General features: G+C 38.1%; 1 protein-coding gene across 3 annotated transcripts in view; it reads right to left on the minus strand.

The window, feature by feature from the left end:
• The window catches only part of DNAJC13 (DnaJ heat shock protein family (Hsp40) member C13), a 118,557-nt gene that overhangs the window by 16,558 nt on the left and 81,452 nt on the right, over window positions 1-20,547 (minus strand). For 2 of the 3 annotated variants that reach the window (XR_013447598.1, XM_078071745.1), the window contains exons 36-48: window positions 20,174-20,309; window positions 18,056-18,240; window positions 17,523-17,597; window positions 15,958-16,077; window positions 14,798-14,977; window positions 13,691-13,858; window positions 11,246-11,359; window positions 9,777-9,893; window positions 8,268-8,445; window positions 6,766-6,857; window positions 4,779-4,878; window positions 2,764-2,838; window positions 2,431-2,543 (exon numbers count right to left, since the gene is read on the minus strand). Coding sequence is in view for 2 of the 3 variants with exons in the window: in XM_078071745.1 (XP_077927871.1) it covers window positions 2,431-2,543; window positions 2,764-2,838; window positions 4,779-4,878; window positions 6,766-6,857; window positions 8,268-8,445; window positions 9,777-9,893; window positions 11,246-11,359; window positions 13,691-13,858; window positions 14,798-14,977; window positions 15,958-16,077; window positions 17,523-17,597; window positions 18,056-18,240; window positions 20,174-20,309 (1,653 nt within the window). In the remaining variant the exon portion in view is untranslated. The remainder of the gene's footprint in view (window positions 1-2,430; window positions 2,544-2,763; window positions 2,839-4,778; window positions 4,879-6,765; window positions 6,858-8,267; window positions 8,446-9,776; window positions 9,894-11,245; window positions 11,360-13,690; window positions 13,859-14,797; window positions 14,978-15,957; window positions 16,078-17,522; window positions 17,598-18,055; window positions 18,241-20,173; window positions 20,310-20,547) is intronic. The other variant, XM_078071748.1, reaches the window with a different exon arrangement.

Below are 20,547 nucleotides of genomic sequence, written 5' to 3' on the forward strand. Positions count from 1 at the left end.
AAGATGCAAATAGACATTTTTCTTTTAGAAAATGTACAAATGGCCAATAAGCATATGAATAGATACTCAACATCATTAGTCACCAAGGAAATGCAAATCAAAACCATGAGATACCATTTCACACCCACTAGGATGGCTATAATCAAAATAGATTATCTAATAACAAGTGTTAGAGAGGCTGTGGAGAAATTAGAACCCTCAGAAACTGCTGGTGGGAATGTAAAATGGTGCAGCCATTTGGGAAAACAGTATGACAATTCCTCAAAACGTTAAATAGTACCCTCTGATCCAGAAATTCTACTCTCACAGAAATAAAATACATATCCACATGAAAACTTGTACACAAATGTTCACAGCTGCACTATTCAGAACAGCCAAAAAGTAGGAACAAGTCCCATGCCCATCAACTGATAAATGGAAAAGCAAATGCAGTGTATCTATACAAGGGAATATTATTTGGCAATAAAAAGAATGAAGTATTGATACTTGCAACAGTATGGAATAACTTTTTTTTTATTAATATTTATTTGACAGAGAGAGAGCGAGAGCAGGAGCACAAGCAGGGGTAGTGGGAGAGGGAGAAGCAGGCTTCCCGCTGAGCAGGGAGCCTGATTTGGGGCTCGATCCCAGGACCCTGGGATCATGACCTGAGCCGAAGGCAGACACTTAACGACTGAGCCACCCAGGCGCCCCGCAACAGTATGGAATAACCTTGAAAACATGCTAAGTGACAGAACCCAGTCACAGAAGAACACATATTGTATGATTTCATTCATATGAACTGCCCAGAAAAGACAAATCTAGAATGTAAGTTAGTGGTTGCCAGGTGCTAGAAGAGGGGAATAGGGAGTGACCTCTAAAGGGAACAGTTTTTTTCCCTGGATTGATGAAAACTGACAGTGGTTACCCAACCTTTGGATATAATAAAACCACTGAATTGTTCACTTTACATGTGTGAACTGTATGCTATGTCAATTATATCTCAATAAAGCTGTTATCAAAAAAGGGAAAAAAAGTTTACTGATCCCAGTTCTAAAATATCTTCCTGCAAACCATTCAATAAAGGAGCTGGTACTTGTATTGTTCCTATACAAATAATTTAACTGTAAATATATTCACCTTGATAAAATTTGTCCCTCATGTATTTTGAAGGACAAAAATTACTAAAGAGCTCGAAGTCAACTCCAGTACATGTTTAAACAGCTAAAACATTATCTAAATCATGTAATATTGAATATTACAACTATGGGTAACCCAACTCTAGCTTTAAGAAAACTCAATATTAAATATCAATATTCATACTTTTATGGACCCTTTCTATAGACATTCAAATGTACTCTCCGTCATCAACCCTTGTGATGACAGACTGTTAACTTTATTCCCAAAGTAAAATTGTTTCAGGGCCTATGCCACATTCTCAATATCCAGATCTAGAGATGAGACAAGGAAAAAAACCTAAATCCAGATTGTTTTTTTTGTCTTTTCAATTAAAGATTTTATTTATTTATTTGACAGAGAGAGAGAGACAGCGAGAAAGGGAACACAAGCTGGGGGAGTGGGAGAGGGAGAAGCAGGCTTCCCGCCGAGCAGGGAGCCCGATGCGGGGCTCGATCCCAGGACCCTGAGATCATGACCTGAGCTGAAGGCAGACGCTTAACGACTGAGCCACCCAGGCACCCCTCCAGATTGTTTTACTGATGTAAAATCAACTCTGGAAGTGGGGGCTCGGGAAGCCTCTGAGTCCTGACACATTTCTCTGAGGTGCTGCTTCAAGGGCTAGCACAGACAATGAATGCTTCAGTGAGCACTACTTCTGCTGAAACTGAGTTAATAATAGGAGACTGACTACACCTGTGTCTGGATGGAATTCTACTTAGAAGTACTGTTTTAACACGTTCCTGGTCTACAAACGGGACTATGTTTCCAAAGAGCATCTGGTCATCTCCAGATTCTGGACGAAAGATCTCCTTGCGGAATGGAGAGGCCGTTACACTCACGTGCCTGTGTGGACTTACTTCCCAAAGTGGTGTATCCTTACTAACAAAGGTGTGGGGTGTGTAAGAACACAGATCACCATCTCCCCTTCACTAGCTGCTTCCACAGGCCAATCCTCACAGTGTCAAAGTCTAACCTAATTATCTTCTGTCAAAACTTAACACATACTTTTGTTCTTTCTTCAAGGAAGGTAAACAGTTTAACACCATAATCCAAACACCGTCTTAAGACTTCTCAATTCCAATAAGGCTTCTCCAACCATAATTTTTCTCAAAGTAGTAATATAGAGCAACAATTTCAAGTACGTCAATCTTCCAACTTTCACATCAAATCATGTCCTTATCCTCACCATCAGACTTTGGTAAACTTCATGAAATCAATATCAAAGTAACAGAGCTTAAATAATTTCTTTCTAAGGACCTATTTTGTGCTCACCTTTGGACCTATTAGTTTGTCTGCGGTCATTTTAGCAAAAAGTTCCGCTGTTTGGGCTCGAACCTGTGGATGTGTTGAATTGCAGAACATATCTAGTAAGTAAATCAAAGCTCCTATGAAGGAAAAAAAGAATTAGCACTTATACTATAAAGAATATGACTTTTCTGATCAGCTGAATTCATTTTCAACTTTATTTCAACTTAATGCAGTTTGTTTGTTTTAATTATAAGCCTTCCAAAGCATTCTTCTAGTTTAGCAGACTATACAAAACAGTTCAAAATGAGCTTCACTTATTTTGAGCATGACTGGATGAGAAAGCACTCTATACGTTACCTTTTGCCATTGCTTCTTTGATTATTTTTGTGCTTGATGTCAAAGCATAAAGAGTTTCTAAAACAAGCTGGCGACCTGCAGGGTAAGAGATATTTCAAGGAATGCATCATCATCACATTAGCTGACATTTACTGGGCATCAGCTCTGTGCCTGGCACTGACCTAGGTGTTCTACAGAGGGTATCATACTTATCTCTTCACAATAACCAGTGACAGGTATTATCATGGCCTTATTAGGAATGAAGAAGATGAGGCCCAGTTTAACCAGCCCATGGTATCATAGCTAGTGAGTGCTATAGCTGGGTTTTACACAGAGGTCTTTCTGACTCCAAACTTCACACTCGTAACCACTGTGCCATACTGTCTTCCTACCTTATTGTTCACTACACAGGCAAAATCTTCTCACCTCCTGGAACCACCCTGAAGACACTGGTCAGGCATCGAAGATTTTTATCTGGTGCTACGGCCTTAGAGAAGTGAGTAGGAAGCAGCAGTTGTAAGACAGTGCTCCAATCTAAGACATGACAGTATCCTTCTGGACACAGCCTACACACCTCTCATCCCTTGCCATCAAAGTATACTCAGCTATTGGACTTTACTCCTCCAGAGTCAAAGAGCAATGACAGACAGGTGACAAAAGGGGTAAGAGCTGGCAAAGAGGGTGGAGGCTGCCAAGTATTAGGCTGATGCTGAAGCAACAACAAAGGCAGGTCCCTGGGCTGGGCTCCATTCACATACAGGAAAACACACATTCAAAAGGAGGTTCCCAAGAGAAGCAACAATACTTTACTGAAAATGCACCACTGTTTAAACATAGTTTCAAAGGAAAACAACAAGTCTTTGGAGGGGGTACAGGAAGGTTAAATATTTTATGTGTTTAATATCCCTTAGCAAACAGTGGAAGAGAGATAATTTAGTCTAAAATATAAATGACAGCAGAGTAGGCTGAGATAGCTAGATGTCAGCTATTTAACCTATAAGATTAAAATAGTGATTGGACTATAATTTTCAAACTATGATTTTTGTAACATTCTTTACTTCATTAGTCAGTGTAATTTTGCATTGTTTGAAGCCTCACAAAGCTACTGAAAACCAATAAAAAAGAAAAAGAAAAACCAACTAAGGCTGTAAGTATGACACAAATAATCTGCAAATGACTTTTCAAAAGCTGTCATTTTAGAGAACTGTTTCAAATGTCATTTATTAAAGAAAACAAAATTATTCAATGGAAATTCAACTCCATTCAAGTCACTGAACTTGCACTACTTGCGTGCAAGGCACTAGGCATAAAATGAAAGAGACAGGTTCTTGTTCTCAAGGAGGTAGACAGCTGTGAGTCAAGAGCAACACGGCTTCCAAAGCCAAGTGAATAATGTATTCTGATAGGCAGTGGTGAAGTTGGAGCTATACTGCAATTGCCCTTGAAAAGCAATCTCAAGGTTGATTCTAGCACAAATACACACTACTTACTACGTTAGACAATTGCACAGTTTAAAAGGAGCCTTTATCAGTGCAGGCTGTATTCAAGAAATAAGATAGGCATATTTTTAAAAACCGATCTCACCTTGGTGGTAATAATCTCTATCTGCATCAAATCAGTAAAGGACAAATAATGCAGGATTGAATTCTAAGTTGAAAACAAGGTAATTTTTATTTTAAGCATTTTTTTCCTGTCATCCAAGACCAATTATGTTTCTTTATAAACCATGGGTCAATTCTCAATTACTCATGTGCATACCATACTCAGAAAACTGAAAAACCTAGGTTATTTTCCTTTGCTTTTGGAACTCTCTTGCCTCTTTCAACTTTTGAAATGGGAAATACAAAATAGTGTTATTGACTGATGTAAAACATAACTAGGAAGACAACTTTAATATAAAGAATACCACTTAAAAGATTCCAAAGTAAATATGGGTATCATGTTTTGTCAGAGGTCTTCTGTTCGCTATGTAACTGCCCCCTCTATAGGTTGGCCATGCTGTGGTTTCCAAAATTCCATTCATGAAATATACATACTTGATGGTAATGAATGTAGAAGAGCCAATAAATTGGACAAAACCATTGATTCAGCAATATTGTTGACACAATCCTGGTTAGATGTCACTATATTCACAACCTGAAAATTAAATCAACAGGATTTTAAGAGTTTGGGAAATAATTTTGGACCTAAATAAAATTAAGTCCAGTTAGTCAGACCTAAATAAATTTGAGGCTTCACAAAAGTGAAAAAAAATGTTTGGAGGACAAAATAATTTTTAAGAGTTTAATTTTAAAAGATAGGCTTTATTACTTTGATCTTTTGTGAAATAATAAAGTAATTAAAAATGTTAATGCTCATGTACATATTATATATATTAGCTTCCTGTCAATTTAGAGATAAGAATTAAATGTAATAATCTAAAAAATATTTTAGGAATAAGTCACAATGTCGAGGTTATTAGGAATCCTTCAATCCTATACTGGTTCATGCTCCGTAACTATGTATTCCAATCACAGAACTGGGGTGGGGAGTGGTTAGGAAGATAATGATCCTCACTACTGGGACTTTACTTTTGCTTTTAGAGGGAGAGAGTAAATGTCTTCAGTGCCCAGCACAACAGATTTAGTTTATCTATTATAAAGAAACAGGCATGTTTTTCTTTCAAAGAGGATGACCTCTCAAGTCTAACTTTTATAGTATACATCTAAAGATCAATGTCACTTAACTTGAACCACATGGTCAGCATTTCAAACCAACATGTTAGATTTAATAACATTCACTTAAAAAGTTATAAGGTACATGGAGAAATTAAGTAGAGAAACGCTTTTCAATTAAAAGAACATGCTTGTTAAGCTTTCTGACCAATCTAACTTGTATTATTTTATTAAAAATCTTTTTTTAAATTTTTTATTATGTTAATCACCATACATTACATCATTAGTTTTTGATGTAGTGTTCCATGATTCATTGTTTGTGTATAACACCCAGTGCTCCATGCAATCTTTTAAACCAAAATGCAACCTAAGAACATATTACTCAACTAATTCATAAACTGCTCATAAACCTGTTACTGCAGGGTTTAATTTGGTGTTCTTTACAATAAATTGTGTATGTTACAATTAGCAGGATCGGGGCGCCTGGGTGGCTCAGTTGGTTAAGCGACTCCCTTCAGCTCGGGTCATGATCCCAGGGTCCTGGGATCGAACCCCGCATCAGGCTCCCTGCTCAGTGGGAAGCCTGCTTCTCCCTCTCCTGCTCCCCTGCTTGTGTGCTCTCTCTCTCCCAAATAAATAAATAAAATCTTCAAAAAAAAAAAAAATTAGCAGGATCATCTGAAAAATGATCCTGGGAGCTTACTCTGGGTTGCCTAGACAAGGAGACCCCTGTAGCCAGGGACCTCCTGCTTCTCCCAGAGGAAAAGGCTGTACCCAGCTTCCCATGGGACCAGTGGTTTCATTCTCCTAAAAAAGGGACTTCCAACTTCTCTTGGACCTCTAAAGCCCAAAGGTTCTGGGCAGCTGGCTTTCTTTCTTAGCTCCCGTAAACAGCGTAACAGCCCAGTTGTCTGTCTGTAACCCTCACTGAAGGGAAGGGGGTAGGTTGTCCTCTAAACACAAACCTACAGTATGTGGCCAGCAGTATGCCCTGGTCTCTGGGGACACTGAGAGATCAGGGAAATCCTACCCCTCTTCTTGTCACCTCTGGCTGCCAAGCTTCCCCAGTAAAGCACCCCCTTCACCCACACTGCATGACACTGTACAATGCATCCCAAGTTCTGATGCATGACAGACAATGACCACATAGGGAACCACCTTGAACAACATTGTGTAATGTTTGCTCTTCAAAATGAGTATACTAATTTAAATTTTAAGAACATATTTACTTGGCTTAATAGACAAAATGAAGGAAAAAAAAGAAAAGAAAATACATGCATACTTTCATTCAACCCCAGATGGTAGTTAATCAAGGCCTAAACCACATATAGGAGTAAAGACAGCATGCTTTAATATAAAATTCCTTTACCTCTAAAGCCAATTGCTGCACTTGACCCGCTCCATGGACTCGGAGAAGAGAAAATATTAACTTAAAGTGCCCAATGCATTCACTTTCAGAGCCTAGGGAATAAGAATAAAAGGTTTATCTTTTATTCCTAAGAGATGTTCTAAAGTACAGACCTTCAGAAAACTGACCTACTCTGTTGTTTACTGTCAATTATAAGCCTCTGATAAACCCTTTCTCAACATTTGTGACATGAAATAAATGGAGTACCTCCTAAGCAGCAGTAAATCTTAACAGGCAAAAAGCAAGAGAGAATTTCTTTGTTTTGTTTTCATTTCCATCCATACCCCTAGCCCTCAGGCTAAAAACAAGAAATATACCAAATACATAATGCAAATGCAACTTAAAAAATAAGGGTACAAGGTGGTAATTCTACTCTTTACTCTAGACCTTAGAGCTACCCCCCTCAGCCTAATTACATTTTGGGAGAGTGTGACATCATTTGCTTTTAATTTAGACTGAATTAGAACTCTGCCACTTGAGGACTACATTACAAACAACTGTATGGATATACAAAGGACTCCTTGTGAAAATACATAAAACTGAATAGTATTTCCATTCCTACCCACCTCAAACCCCAATCCCATATATTTCCTACCATTCTGTTAATAGAATAAAAATATTAAACATTAAGACTCTGTTCTGTGTATTTTTCCTTCTACAACATGGTAGTAACACACACAGTATAATCTGTAATTTTTTGAGGCTTCAGAAGATAATTCACTAAGACTCCTCAACTTAAAGGAGTCTGAAAATATTCTATAAATAGATTGCTTTTAAATTCATTTTCAAACCACTATAGCACTCAATATATACAGAAAAGAGCAAAAGAGTACCTGAAAGTTAATGATAAATGTCAATAAAAAGGATTTGGGGTCTTCAAGTTACTTAACCGAATTTGTATTGTTTTAGGTTTTTTATACTCCATATTTGTTATCAAAGTTAGAATTAGAAGAAGCTTTCAAATTTTCACTCATGCATCTCCCTGCTGTCAGGCAAGAGTGGTAACATTTTTGGAAATGTCCTCTTAAGGCTGTTTAAGAATGAAAACTCACACTTTTTTATTTCAATTTTTATACACCAAAACCTGCAGTTTCTCAAAAATATAAGTGCCCATATGTACACAGCACTGTGTTAGATACCAGAAGAGACAAATTAGATCACCTAATAAATCAATCTAACTTAAGCACTTATATGTCAACTTATGTCATCAATGTGAAATTTTATACTATCAAGTTATTCTGTCTTTTCAACTCATTGAGACTCATTTTCTCTTAGAGATATGAATTCTAAACATGATGCCTTGACCTCTCTCCTCCTTCCACCCTACTCTTTTTATAGGTAAAAAATTAAGAGCTCAATTCTTGTTACGTTATACTATTTTCTTTGAGTTTCTCTGATAAAATTGAGAATTGGAATTATTTTAAGGATCTTACTGATCAAGGGTAGTGATCAAATCCACACACCTGGATTATATTTTATGACATTTCTCAGAGCCTCCAAAGCCATTTCCACTCTTGGCAAGCGGTCTCCATGTTGCTCTGACTCCACTTTTGCAGCATGTGTGATAGCCATGAATGTGTGGAGGTACTGGGCCTGGGAGCCTATATAATCCAAAAGACTTGCAGCAAATGCTTTTGGAACCTAAGTGGAGAAATATTTACAAACATGTGTGCCTCAGAAGTAACTATAAGACTCCAGAGCAACAACCATCCCCTTCCCCCCAAAAAACTTCAAGGTATGGAACGATTAAATTATACATATACATGAACACCTATGGATTTGGGGGCGGAGTGGGGAGTAAAACTCAGTTGCATTAGAAAGCATTTCTCAACTTTTTTTGTCCCAAAACATTAGAGATCTGATATACTCCCACTAGGACCTTAGCATATCAATTCTGAATTAGTATATCTCTCCCTTTTACAAATCAAAGTAATTGATAGTACCATATGTAACTTCTACAATTTGGTTATATTTTAAAATATATATATTTAGAATATAAATTCGAAGGACAGTTTTCAAAGAGACTTCACAAATCAATGAACTCATCCTGCTTAACAGCTATTTATACAATATTATTCTGTGATACATAATATACATTATGGTTTAGTAGATTCCTTTTTTCCCAAGTGCAAACTTTAAAACAAAGCCTCGCTGGGGCACCTGGTTGGCTCATTTGGTTAAGCGTCTGCCTTCGGCTCAGGTCATGATCCCAGGGTCCTGGGATCGAGCCCCACATCGGGCTCCCTGCTCAGTGGGGAGTCTGCTTCTCCCTCTGCCTGCCCCGACACCCTGCTCGTGCTTTCTCTCTCTCTCTCTCTCTCAAATAAATAAAATCCTTAAGAAACAACAACAAAAACAAAAGCCTCACTTCTTCCCTCTTTACAAACCAAGCAACCAAATCCTCCTTGCCACTCCCTCCAAAAAAAAAAAACGACAACAAAAAATTCCTACATGATCACCAAGCTTTAGAAGACAAAGAAGCTCCTCTTTTGCTTCTGAAAGTGATTAGGGATCATCACAAAAAACGACATGGTTTGACCTCATTTTCTAAAAAATCTCTTTGTTTTCCACTGGTATTTTCTTATTTTCCTCTAATAATTGGCCAGAGAAGTACTTCTGTCTGGTGGTCTGATATTGTACATGATGGAATGAATGTGTAAATGACCTTGCACTTCCAGGAGAGACAAGTTGAAGGCATATGCACATGACACAGGTAGCATTATGCATAAAATATAAAAAATAGTTGGGCAAGGAATAACTTATTTTCATGAATCCACAAAACTAAATTCTTCAACATGCAAAATAAAGAGGCTTATAAATTACCAATGGTAAACCCCATCACATACCCAGGTTAGTATAAGGCATTTGGCAAAGAACACACATTATTTCAACTTATTCAGTGTGAATAAACTAGTAGCTTTCAATAACAAATGACTGAAGGTATCAGACAAAACTAAAAGTAGAGAGCTTACCTCTAATTGGAAAGTAGGGACTTCATTATACACCCTAACAAAAATTTCCCCTACAATAAGTTCTTTGGCATGATCGCTATAGACAAATTCTGATCCGTAAGTTTTGTCACAATCACCCTTTTTAAAAAAGAAAATAGACTGTTAGATGTAAATCAGAATCATCAGTGTCTGGTTTATAAATCTAACCATATTCAATTTAATAACTTAACAGATAAATAGCCTGGAAGTTCCATTTCTTATCTAGAGGAAAATTGTGGTGGGACACACATCATAGCACTCAATGCTGTAGTAATGTTTACAACTAATAATATGAACTCTGCAATAGGCATGGAGTTATTTTTTAGTCCAAAGGTTAATATTATAACTCATTTTAAGATTTCAAAAGATCACAGAGGTCATCCAATGAAGTGTCTTAGAGCTAATGTTTATAAAGCAAGTATGACACTTGGTTCTTCTCACTCCACTCAGCAGACATTTGGCCTAGTCAGCTCTGGGGTGATGGAGCTAAGAAATGAACACATCTGGACTGACCTTTAAAAAGTAATACACTGAATGAAAGTGCTAGAAAATGGAGTCTCTGAAGGAAAAAAAAAAAAAAAAAAGACATGGTAATATTACAGAGGTTGCCAAACCAGGAAGAGTTTCCATTTGAGGAAAAGGAAAAAGAAGAGGAATGGGAAAAAAACAGTACCAATGAAGATTTAGGTTGAAATTACACAGAATTTAAGTTGGACTGAAATGATATAGAAAAGTATACAATAAATTGTAAAGTGTTAAAGATGCTATTATGTTTCTTCTGGTAAAAGAACAGATGTATAAAAATGTGAGACCTGTTCTCCCCAGCTCTGCAATTCTCAAAACTTCAATCTATATAGAGTTCTCAGTGACTATCATCAAATGAGTTAAAAAAAAAATTTTTGAATAATTCAGGACATAACAGTGGTGTTTATTGTTATAAGTTCTAAGCCCATAAATGTTAACTGTATGCTAAACCATCAAGTCTCAACCATCTACTGTATGGATTATGCAGGCCTTATCCTTATTGGCCACAGTACTGTCTTGTTTTTTTTTTCATAGCTTCATAGATTCTCCACTAGGAGGTGGCAAGACAGGAGAAACTGTTCGATTCTGATACCAGAAAGCAACTTCGATGTACTGGGAAAAGAGGCTGAAGAGAACCATTACAAGAGTGCTTTTGTAGAGAAAAATTCATTAAAATGGGGAACAGCTACACGTAAACAGGACAACAATCACGAATGTATCATTAAGTACAAGAATGCTGTTCCTTACATGGGCCACACATTAGGTGGAAAAACCTGTAGGCCTGATTAACACCAAATGGAGAAACAAAACTTGTAGGCCTGATTAACACCAAATGGAGAAACTGTCTTGTCACTACTGAGTTATGTTCCCAGAGAATATTTTTTTGAGACTAAGTCACCCCAGAAGTTTATGAAACAATAACATACTTTTTTAATCATGTTTTCTTGTTGGGATTCAAGAAACTCAAGTAGTTCTGCTCTTGTAGAATTGTTCCATATCAAATAAGGGCTCTCAGTGTTGCTGTTGAGCATCTTCAGAATCTAGGAAACAGAGTATTACTGTTTTGTAACATTTAGAAAAAAATAGTGCAAGTTATCATTTATTGAAACTGTTGATGACATGCCAAGCACTGGAATAAGTGCCTTAAGTATAATGGGCCTCAATAACTCTAACAAGTTTGTTGATATTATCCATTTTGCAGCTGAGAAAAATCAAAGCTAAGAGCAATCTAATGATTTGTCCCAGGTCACACAGCACAGCCCTTCAGTTGGGAAAACTGGGATTCAAATCGGAGTCTGTATGACTTCACATCCTTAACATGTAGCTCTGCTACAGTGAAAATTATGAGATAGTTTGTGCTGAAACATTTAATAAACACTTAGTAAACACAAGCTTAGAAAGAATCATACCATACTAACTTTACATAAACATATCTGAAAACAAAATCTAAGTCTCTCTGAAGCATACTGCCATGAAGGGAAGCAAAATTTATGGGCAGAGAGCCACTTCAGATTTTCTTGGCCAAGCCCGGATTCAAGGCTGCATTAAGCAGTTATGAAGGCATAGCTTCTGACTGCTTAGCCATCCACGGTGCGGAATTTCCCTTTGTCTATTTAGTTCTCAATTAGAAGTGTGTAAATAGACATTTGACTCTCCTTCAAATGTTTTAATACAAAGTTCTGTACATTTTACACTTACAAAGCTCTATGGTAGCAGGATATCAGTGGGTTATTACCTTCATCTTAAGACAAAACCAATTAACCTGTTTTTAAAATGTTAACTATATTTTTAAAATGTTAAAATAAAACTGTTTTAAAATGTTAAGTAAAATGATAAGAGAATACATTCTTAGGAGGGATGCCTGGGTGGCTCAGTAGGCTAAGTGTCTGCCTTTAGCTCAGGTCATGATCTCAGGGTCCTGGGATCGTCCCACATTGGGCTCCTTGCTCAGTGGGGAGTCTGTTTCTCCCTCTGCCTGCCGCTCCCCCCTGCTTGTTCCCTCTCTCTCCTTCTGACAAATAAATCAGTAAAATGTTAAAAAAAAAAAAAAAATACATTCTTAGGAGAATTTTAAAACTCTGAGAACTGGCGGTTTAAAATAAGCATTTTGAAAAATCCATATGGGAGTTCAGACCAAGATTCTGAAATGCTTTCCCCCCCCGCCCTGTAGTTTATCAACAACCTGCAAAGAATGGAAAGAATGTCTCACCAGCAAAACACATCATGCTGGTGAACACAAAATTCAGAAAAAGTACAAAGATCAAGCATCTAACGCTCTTCGCCCTTACTCAAGGGGCACTGAAAAGCAATGGCCTACACCAAAAAGAGAGACTGAGTTAAAAAAAAAAAGTTTAATAAATTCTAAGAATACTTTACATTTGGAACACTGAGGACTTCTTCCCTTACAAAAGTACTGGATAATCATTAGAGAAAACATAAAAATAGCCTACAATTCTGCCATTCAGGGATAACTACAGTTAACATATTCGTATAGATCCATCCATCCATTTTTTTAATACCAAAAATGGGATTTTTAGCCTTTTCACTTCAAATAAACATCTTTTAATGTCTTTATGCCTTTACAATTTAAGGCTTCATGGTATTCTAATGAATGGATTTTTATAGTTTAGTTCTTTAATGCTACATTCTTAGATTACTTCTCAACGATCCTCACAGAAGAGGCCAAAGAGGTTGGGAGAGCTGTCAAAGTCATACTTGATTTCTGTCATGAATGCGTGCGTGCGTGCGTGCGTGTGTGTGTGTGTTAGCTTTTAGGATTTCAACTCTGAGTCTAACTTAGAGATAGCTTATAAGAAAAAGCCAAAAATAGGGGCGCCTTGGTGGCTCAGTTAAGTGTCTGCCTTTGGCTCACGTCATGATCCCAGGGTCCTGGGATCGAGCTCCGTATCACGCTCCATGCTCAGTGGGGAGTTTGCTTCTCCCTCTTCCTCTGCCCCTCCCACCCACTCATGCTCTCTAATAAATAAATAAAAATCTTAAAAAAAAAAAAAAAAAAAGAGCCAAAAATAGACTCTGGGTCTCCTAACTCCCAGTTCTCTGCCCATTGTGAAACACCATTTCCAAGTTCATTCTCTTTTCCTGTCCCCTTGTGACTCAAGGTTGGTAAGAATTATGGTGGGCTCCAGAGCCAAGAAACATAAAGTTAATTTCCCCCTGCAGAAAGAGTGGGCTTCGTAGAGCGGCTATCAACAGCATCAATCCATAGTAAACTGAATTTCTTGGATGAGAGAACAAACACGAACATTTTCAAGTTTTAGGTTTCCTAGAGCAATCAACACTGTTATGTTGCTCTACTATTTAAATGATCTTGCAACATTCATCAAAACCCAGGCTACCTCTGAAGCACATACCTCCGTAGCACTAACCACAGCAAGTTTTCTAGCAACATAGGGTGTCAGCATGCCAGCTAAACTTTTTCTTATGGTTGGATTTTCTGGGGTTGCCTGTTCTTCAGGCAGATATCCTCCAAGGCGACTTAGAGCACGGACACTCAGTTTAGCAAGGCTGTTGGCTACTTCCTGTTACAAAAAAATTTAAGACATTGAAGTAGATCTGTCACATTACATAGGTAACATGGTACCTTCATGGAATCAAAACCATATGGAAAACAAAACAAAACTATATGGGACATACTTAAGGAGCAGAAAGCAAGTCCCCAACACTGATGTTAGAGCTTATGCATTAGAGCTTACTCTTTCATTTACACAAAAGAAGATCAGAATCTATATACTCATTTATATCCAATAGAGTATCTTGAAGATAACTGGAAGAAGCACACTTGGTGGTAGGGTGGAGAGTAGGGATAGGCAGGCAGACTTGCCTGCTAGAGGAACACACTAACAATAGCAATAATGAATGGCAGTGGCTAAAAAAGGAGAGACAGAAAAAATATTCAAGAAAATCAGTTAAGTACTCAAGTGTCTAGGGGCTGCTAGCCCCAACAGCCCAATATTACTGTTATATTTCCCTGTGTTACACAACCACAATTTTGCAATCATAAAGGTGACTCTAAGTAATCAAGAAAAGATTGTTATATCCAGTATATGTTACTGCAAATTCTCTCCCCTTCAATCCTTCTAGCACAAATGGCTAAGATAAAAAGTTCTGGGGCTTTGAGGTGCCTGGGTTGCTCAGTCGGTGAAGCGACTGCCTTTGGCTCAGGTCATGTTCCCAGGGTCCTGGGATCGAGTCCCACCCGCATCAGGCTCCTTGCTCAGCAGGGAGCCTGCTTGTCCCTCTCCCTCTGCCTGCTACTCTGCCTGCTGTGCGCGTGTGCTCTCTCCCTGTCAAATAAATAAAATCTTTAAAAAAAAAGTTCTGGAGCTTGAAGAGCAATAAACTTAGCTAGAAAAACAGTTCATGTCTGGGGCTCTGGATAGCTGGAACTTTGCTTTGCTGTGCATTAATTCGGCACTGGTTTGGGTTCAAATTCAAGATTAAAGCAGTGTGAAAGTTACCTGCTGATTTGTTTCCTCGCTTTTCTGAATGCCACTCTCTTCTAGTGTGTAGTCATAATTAAACAGATAACCAAGCAGATGCCACAAAATCCCAGCCTGGAACAGGTGTGTCTGTAGCCAGAAATCCACAGCAAAAGAACTGACACATTCTACTCCAAGCGCAGCAACCCGCGGGATACTCTGGGAGAATTGAAAATAATGAAATTAATTACAGGGTTTAAAAAAACTCCCAAGAGAAACTGGTTGTGAATGTATGTCAAGCTACCTATCTTACTATGCAAGATGTTTACTTCCTCTTTTATTTTCAATTCCAATTTAAATCTGAATCCAATATTCTTTAAAGCCTAAAATTAAAAGTGACCCTGTGACAAGACACACAGAATTATCTTTGAAGCTAGTGTTAAAAGACTTGGGAATACAGTTTTCTTCATTTTTCGTATCTTTAATTTTTAAAAATAGTGATAAAGGCATTAATAGCAACTCACATGCTAGGATCTTACATGTATCAGAAATATCTTTAGTGCAGGTGTGTGGATTTGCTTCCTTATATCAGAGTTTGTATTCTTATTAAATACTTCTAAGGACATCATGTAAATATAGTTGAGAGATTTTCATCAGATTCCTTATTTCTAGATACCGCAGTCCAGAATCAGCACCCCAATCCTGTTCTATTCCAATGCACCTCACTTTGTCCAGTTATCTAAGGCATCTCTCTCCTTCCCAGTCACTTCTTCCATCAACCCCCAGCTATCTGTCCTCAGCAGTACTGGATTGGGAGGAAGTGCTAAGTTCTCAGCTCCCCAAAGCCCCTCCCACCAGGCAGAGCTTGACTTGTTTCAGGTTTCACATGGTCCTTTACTTGCATTAAATTTATTTACTCTAGTCTCTCATTTATTTCTTCTCTCCCTCTCTTCAAATGTTCAGATGAGACTCGCTTCGCTTTACATGTATCACTTTAGTTTTATTCCTCATGGGCCACCATAAGAACAAAAGCCTCCATTTACATCAAGGGTTCTGTGAAAAATGATTTTAGAGATCCAAATAATGCACATAAAAATGATTTTGGGAAAACAGTTTATTTATAAATTGGGCCTGGCTACTTACTTGACAAGAACACTCATTGCTTACTGCATCCAGAAAGCATTAAAAATGAACTATACCTTGCCAAAATATAGCACCCGACAGAGATCCTTGATGATGCCAGGCATTTCTGTAATCTTCTCTCGGCATTCTTCAAACTGAGCGGCCACACTGTAGCATTTGCTTATGTGTCCACATACCTGCATACAACCCAAGAGAGCAAAAAAAAAGAGTTCCATGCGCATTCCTTATTTAAGACAGCAGAAATCAAATCAGCAGAGATTCATGAATAATGCTTAATGGTACATATGATGCTCCAAAATTAAAAAGAACATTTGTACTGAATCGTCAGTATTTCTGGGTAAGACTTCCCACAGATGCAGGGTTGGCAGCCAGTGGCCAGGCAGTGCGTGGGCCAAACTGACCGTGGCCTGTTTCTGTATGACCAGGGAGCTACGGATGGTTTTTACATCTTTAAAGGGTTGTAAAGAAAACCCCAAAAATATGCAACAGAGACTGCATATAACCTGAAAGTCTCAAATATTTACTCTCTGGCCCTTTATAAAAATTGTTTGCCAATTCTGAATTAAGGTATTTTTATCCAACCTATTAACATTGCAGAATTACAAGTCTACGTACTGCACTTCAAAACAGAGGATGAAACTAAAAAGCCTGAACTCGATTGTTTTAAATTCTAAAATCTGCTGGCATAAAAAAAAAGTATCACATAAAAAGATGCATTCTACAATAATCTCAATGAATTTCTGATAGAGTTTCTTTTTTTTTTCTGATGGATTTTTCTATCAAAGAATTCAATTATAACCTTAATAGAAAGAAAATAAGTCGATTAAAACACTATGGTGGGGGGAGGGATCTCCTGGGTGGCTCAGTCGGTTAAGTGTCTGTCTGCCTTCGGCTCAGGTCATGATCCCAGGGTCTTGGGATCGAGCACCACATCGGGCTCCCTGCTCAGTGGGAAGCCTGCTTCTCCCTCTCCCTCTGCCTCTGCCTGCCACTCACCCTGCTTATGCTCTGTCAAATAAATAAATAAAATCTGGAAAAAAAAACCACTATAGGGATGGACTACTGTATCTATATAAGCCGATGAATGTTAGCTGAACCTGTGGTAATCATTTCACAATATAGGTAAATCAAAGCACCAAGCTATATGCCCTAAATTTATACAATGATGCATGCCAAATATGTCTCAATACAACTGGAAAAAAAATACTAGGGATGGGGGCCAGAGGTAAAGAAGGAAATCAGGGAAGGGGGCAGAGAGAAATGAAACAAGAATGGCAAAATGACAAATGTTTGAAACTGGGTGGTGGGAATAGAAAGGTTCACTATACTATACTCCAAGAAAAAAAAAATTAAGCCACTAGATCGCAAGTGATTTAGTGCAGAACTTCTTAAAGCATGATACAGAGACCAATAGCATCAGTATCACTTGGAAATCTGTCAGAAAAGCATATTCTCAGTCCTCCACCCCAGAACCACTGAATCCGAAACTGTGGGCAGCAGGGGGCGTGGAGGTCAGCCGCCCACATTTTCATGAGCCCCCCAAGTGATCCTCATAGATGTTCAAGTCTGAACTACTACTGGTCGAGTGTAACCTTCTTAGAGCCACACACGTTGGCCTCACCTGCACTGACATATCACCTGGCTTACTAGAACGATTCAGGACCGCCACACAGCGACTGAAGGCTTCCTGTAACACCTGCAGAGGAAGGAGTCCGCCATTAATTCTCCACTTGGACATGAAGTCTGAAAAGCCTTTTCTGGTAGGAATAACATATTAAAAACCTTTCAATAATAGATACTTGATAAATAAATGTGTTTTGCTCAATTAACATTTGTTAAACAAATAAAGGATTCCCTAGAAGCGTCTTTTTAAACGTTTCTAAACTTTTTAAATTCCCAATAAGCTATTTTGTAAGCAGCAAGTTTGCCAATTTTGAATCCAATACTCTCCAATTCACATTATGAAATAAAGCTCCATTCCACCTTTAATTTTGACACTAGAATATGGAGACTATAATATGCTATTTGCTGGAATAAATGAAAGTTAAGAAATTCTATCAAATGTACTTGTACTTGGTGAATGCTCTATTGCCAGATGTCCTACAGTGTGCCTGAACCAGCTTGAAGAGAAGCACAGAGGTCATTCCATGTTACCTCAATTCCGTTCTCCCTCCTGAGCTCTTCAGCATTGAGGGCCGAGCAGTTGACAGTATGGAAAGCCAGCTCTGCAGCAGCAGGCAACAATGGTGATTCTTTTGAGAAAAGGAGGTCATCTGAAGTTTCCATTGTTATAGTCCTAATCAGCATGGGGTAGCCTGCATATTTATAAGGCTGTAAATCTGAAATAATCAAAGGTTAGTGTTAGGAAAATGGCAAACAAAACAAAAACTGATTGTCATGGTTTTAAGTTAATTCTGACACCATGTTCAATTATGTTCCTTTAAGGAAAACGACAAAATATTTAACATCTTAAATGTCTCCTAATTCTAGTTCATAAAAAGAAATTAAACCTGGTATAAATCCCTTGGGTCCTTCTTTTTCTAGTACACTTGTTTGGCTGATTTCTCCAAAATATTTCCACCAAAAATAAAATATTTTCTTTTTCTTTTAAAGATTTTATTTATTTATTTGAGAGAGAGCACACGAGAGCGGGGAGGGTCAGAGGGAGAAGCAGACTCCCTGCTGAGCAGGGAGCCCGATGCGGGACTCAATCCCGGGACTCCAGGATCGTGACCTGAGCCGAAGGCAGTCGCCCAACCAACTGAGCCACCCAGGCGCCCCAAAAATAAAATATTTTCTGATAGATTAACTGAAGTGTGTAGTGGCTTTGATCCTTCACAATATATCTATTTTCTATGTTGTCCATGGGATCTTTCTAACTTTTCACTTGATCACAGCACAGACAGATCAGGACCCCACTCCAGAACTTACTGGGTATAAATCCCCTTTGGGATAAGTGGGAGACACGGCCTGAAAAAACATTATGACCTTGATAACAAACCAATGATGAGGCACAACTGCCACTCTCATATAGTTATTAGCCATTAAAACATAACCAACAGTTTTGAAAAAGACTTCTTTAAACTCATTCTGATTAGTGGTAAATGCCATATAGCTAAATGCTTTACAAATGTGTTCTGTTCAACTCATGCAAAAATGAATCAATTAATCACTGCTCTCAAATTGCTAGATCCCCATGCTGTCCTCTTGTCTTCAGTTACCCAAAAGTCCTGCTTATCTCAAATCCCCACTGTCCTCTCTTCCTTCTCTCCCAACATCATCCTACAGAGCAAATGGGTCTCCCACACGGTGCTTCAAGCCAAGTTCAGTTCCCAAGCCAAAGGATACCTGCTGTCTTGAACCTAACTTCCTGTCCCCAACAAAGCCTTTAAAGTTTACAACATACTCCTGGCTTTGTAGGTGCTGTTGTTACTGGAAATGGCCCTGCAAACATGCTGGAAATTCCCAATAACCCTGTACTCTGAAATCAGACCTATTTCTTCTACAACAGTGTTTTTCAAACTGTCCCACAGGATCAGAGAGGTTTGGTGGGTTTTTTTGTTTTTTTAAGATTTTATTTATTTATTTGACTGAGAGAGAAAGAGAGAGCATGAGCAAGGACAGCGGCAGAGGGAGAGGGAGAAGCAGGCTCCCTGCCACTGAGCAGGGAGCCCAATGTGGGGCTCGATCCCAGGACACTGGGATCATGACCTGAGCCGAAGGAAGGCAGACACTTAACTGACTGAGCCACCCAGGCGCCCCAGGATCAGAGAGTTTTGAGAGCTATCACAGGAAATGAGAATTATGAGAGAAGCATATGATCATGTGAAAAGTTTCTATTGCTTTTTAAAGACAGACCATCCTTTAGAAGCTTCTAAAGTTGTAACAGGCACAGACTTTTACATGTGATTTAAGAACAATGTGAAATGATCCTTAAATTCCAGATCCATTATAGATCTCATTTAATGTTTGCTGCTAAATAGCTAAACACAAAAAAACCTCCACAGAACACAAACGTCCTTCAGGAAGGAATAACGAAAATTCACTGGAAATGCAAAATATTGAAAACCGTAGGTAAGAAGTAGAAAGTATAATACAAACAACATTTTGGGCCTTCTGACAGAAAACTACTCTTTTACTATATCTAAAATGCAATTCTAAGAGTCTTTTGCAACAATAACTCTAAATCTATTAAAATATGCTATAGAAACAAGTAATCTGGTAGAATTAGCTGGAAGGTAAACTAAAATTTGAGAATAACATATGCCTTACCTTCTTTATGACGGTTGAAGAGGATGCTCTGCGTTTTCAGAATTAAAATTATATTCTCTGGATCTGGTCCATCCACTATTTTTGCTGATTTGGTACATAAAAATTCATACGCTTTATTTACTTTTTCAAACATATCCTGTGTATGACCAAAGATAATTAACTTTTAGTTTGGCACATCTCAAACCACAACTTCAACAGAACACAGCTGGTTTGTATTTTACCAGTAACTTCTTTAGTTATTATTTTGTTTTTGTTTTTTTTTACATTAAGGAATTCATTCCAATTGTAATCTAGCTGGTATACTTGGAAGGTGAAACTTTTTCTCTTCCCCACAAATAGCTTTTTATTGATCTTAATACCATTACTAAAAAATT

The sequence above is a fragment of the Halichoerus grypus genome, chromosome 1 (genome assembly GCF_964656455.1).
Source record: "Halichoerus grypus chromosome 1, mHalGry1.hap1.1, whole genome shotgun sequence".
Classification (NCBI taxonomy): domain Eukaryota; kingdom Metazoa; phylum Chordata; class Mammalia; order Carnivora; family Phocidae; genus Halichoerus; species Halichoerus grypus.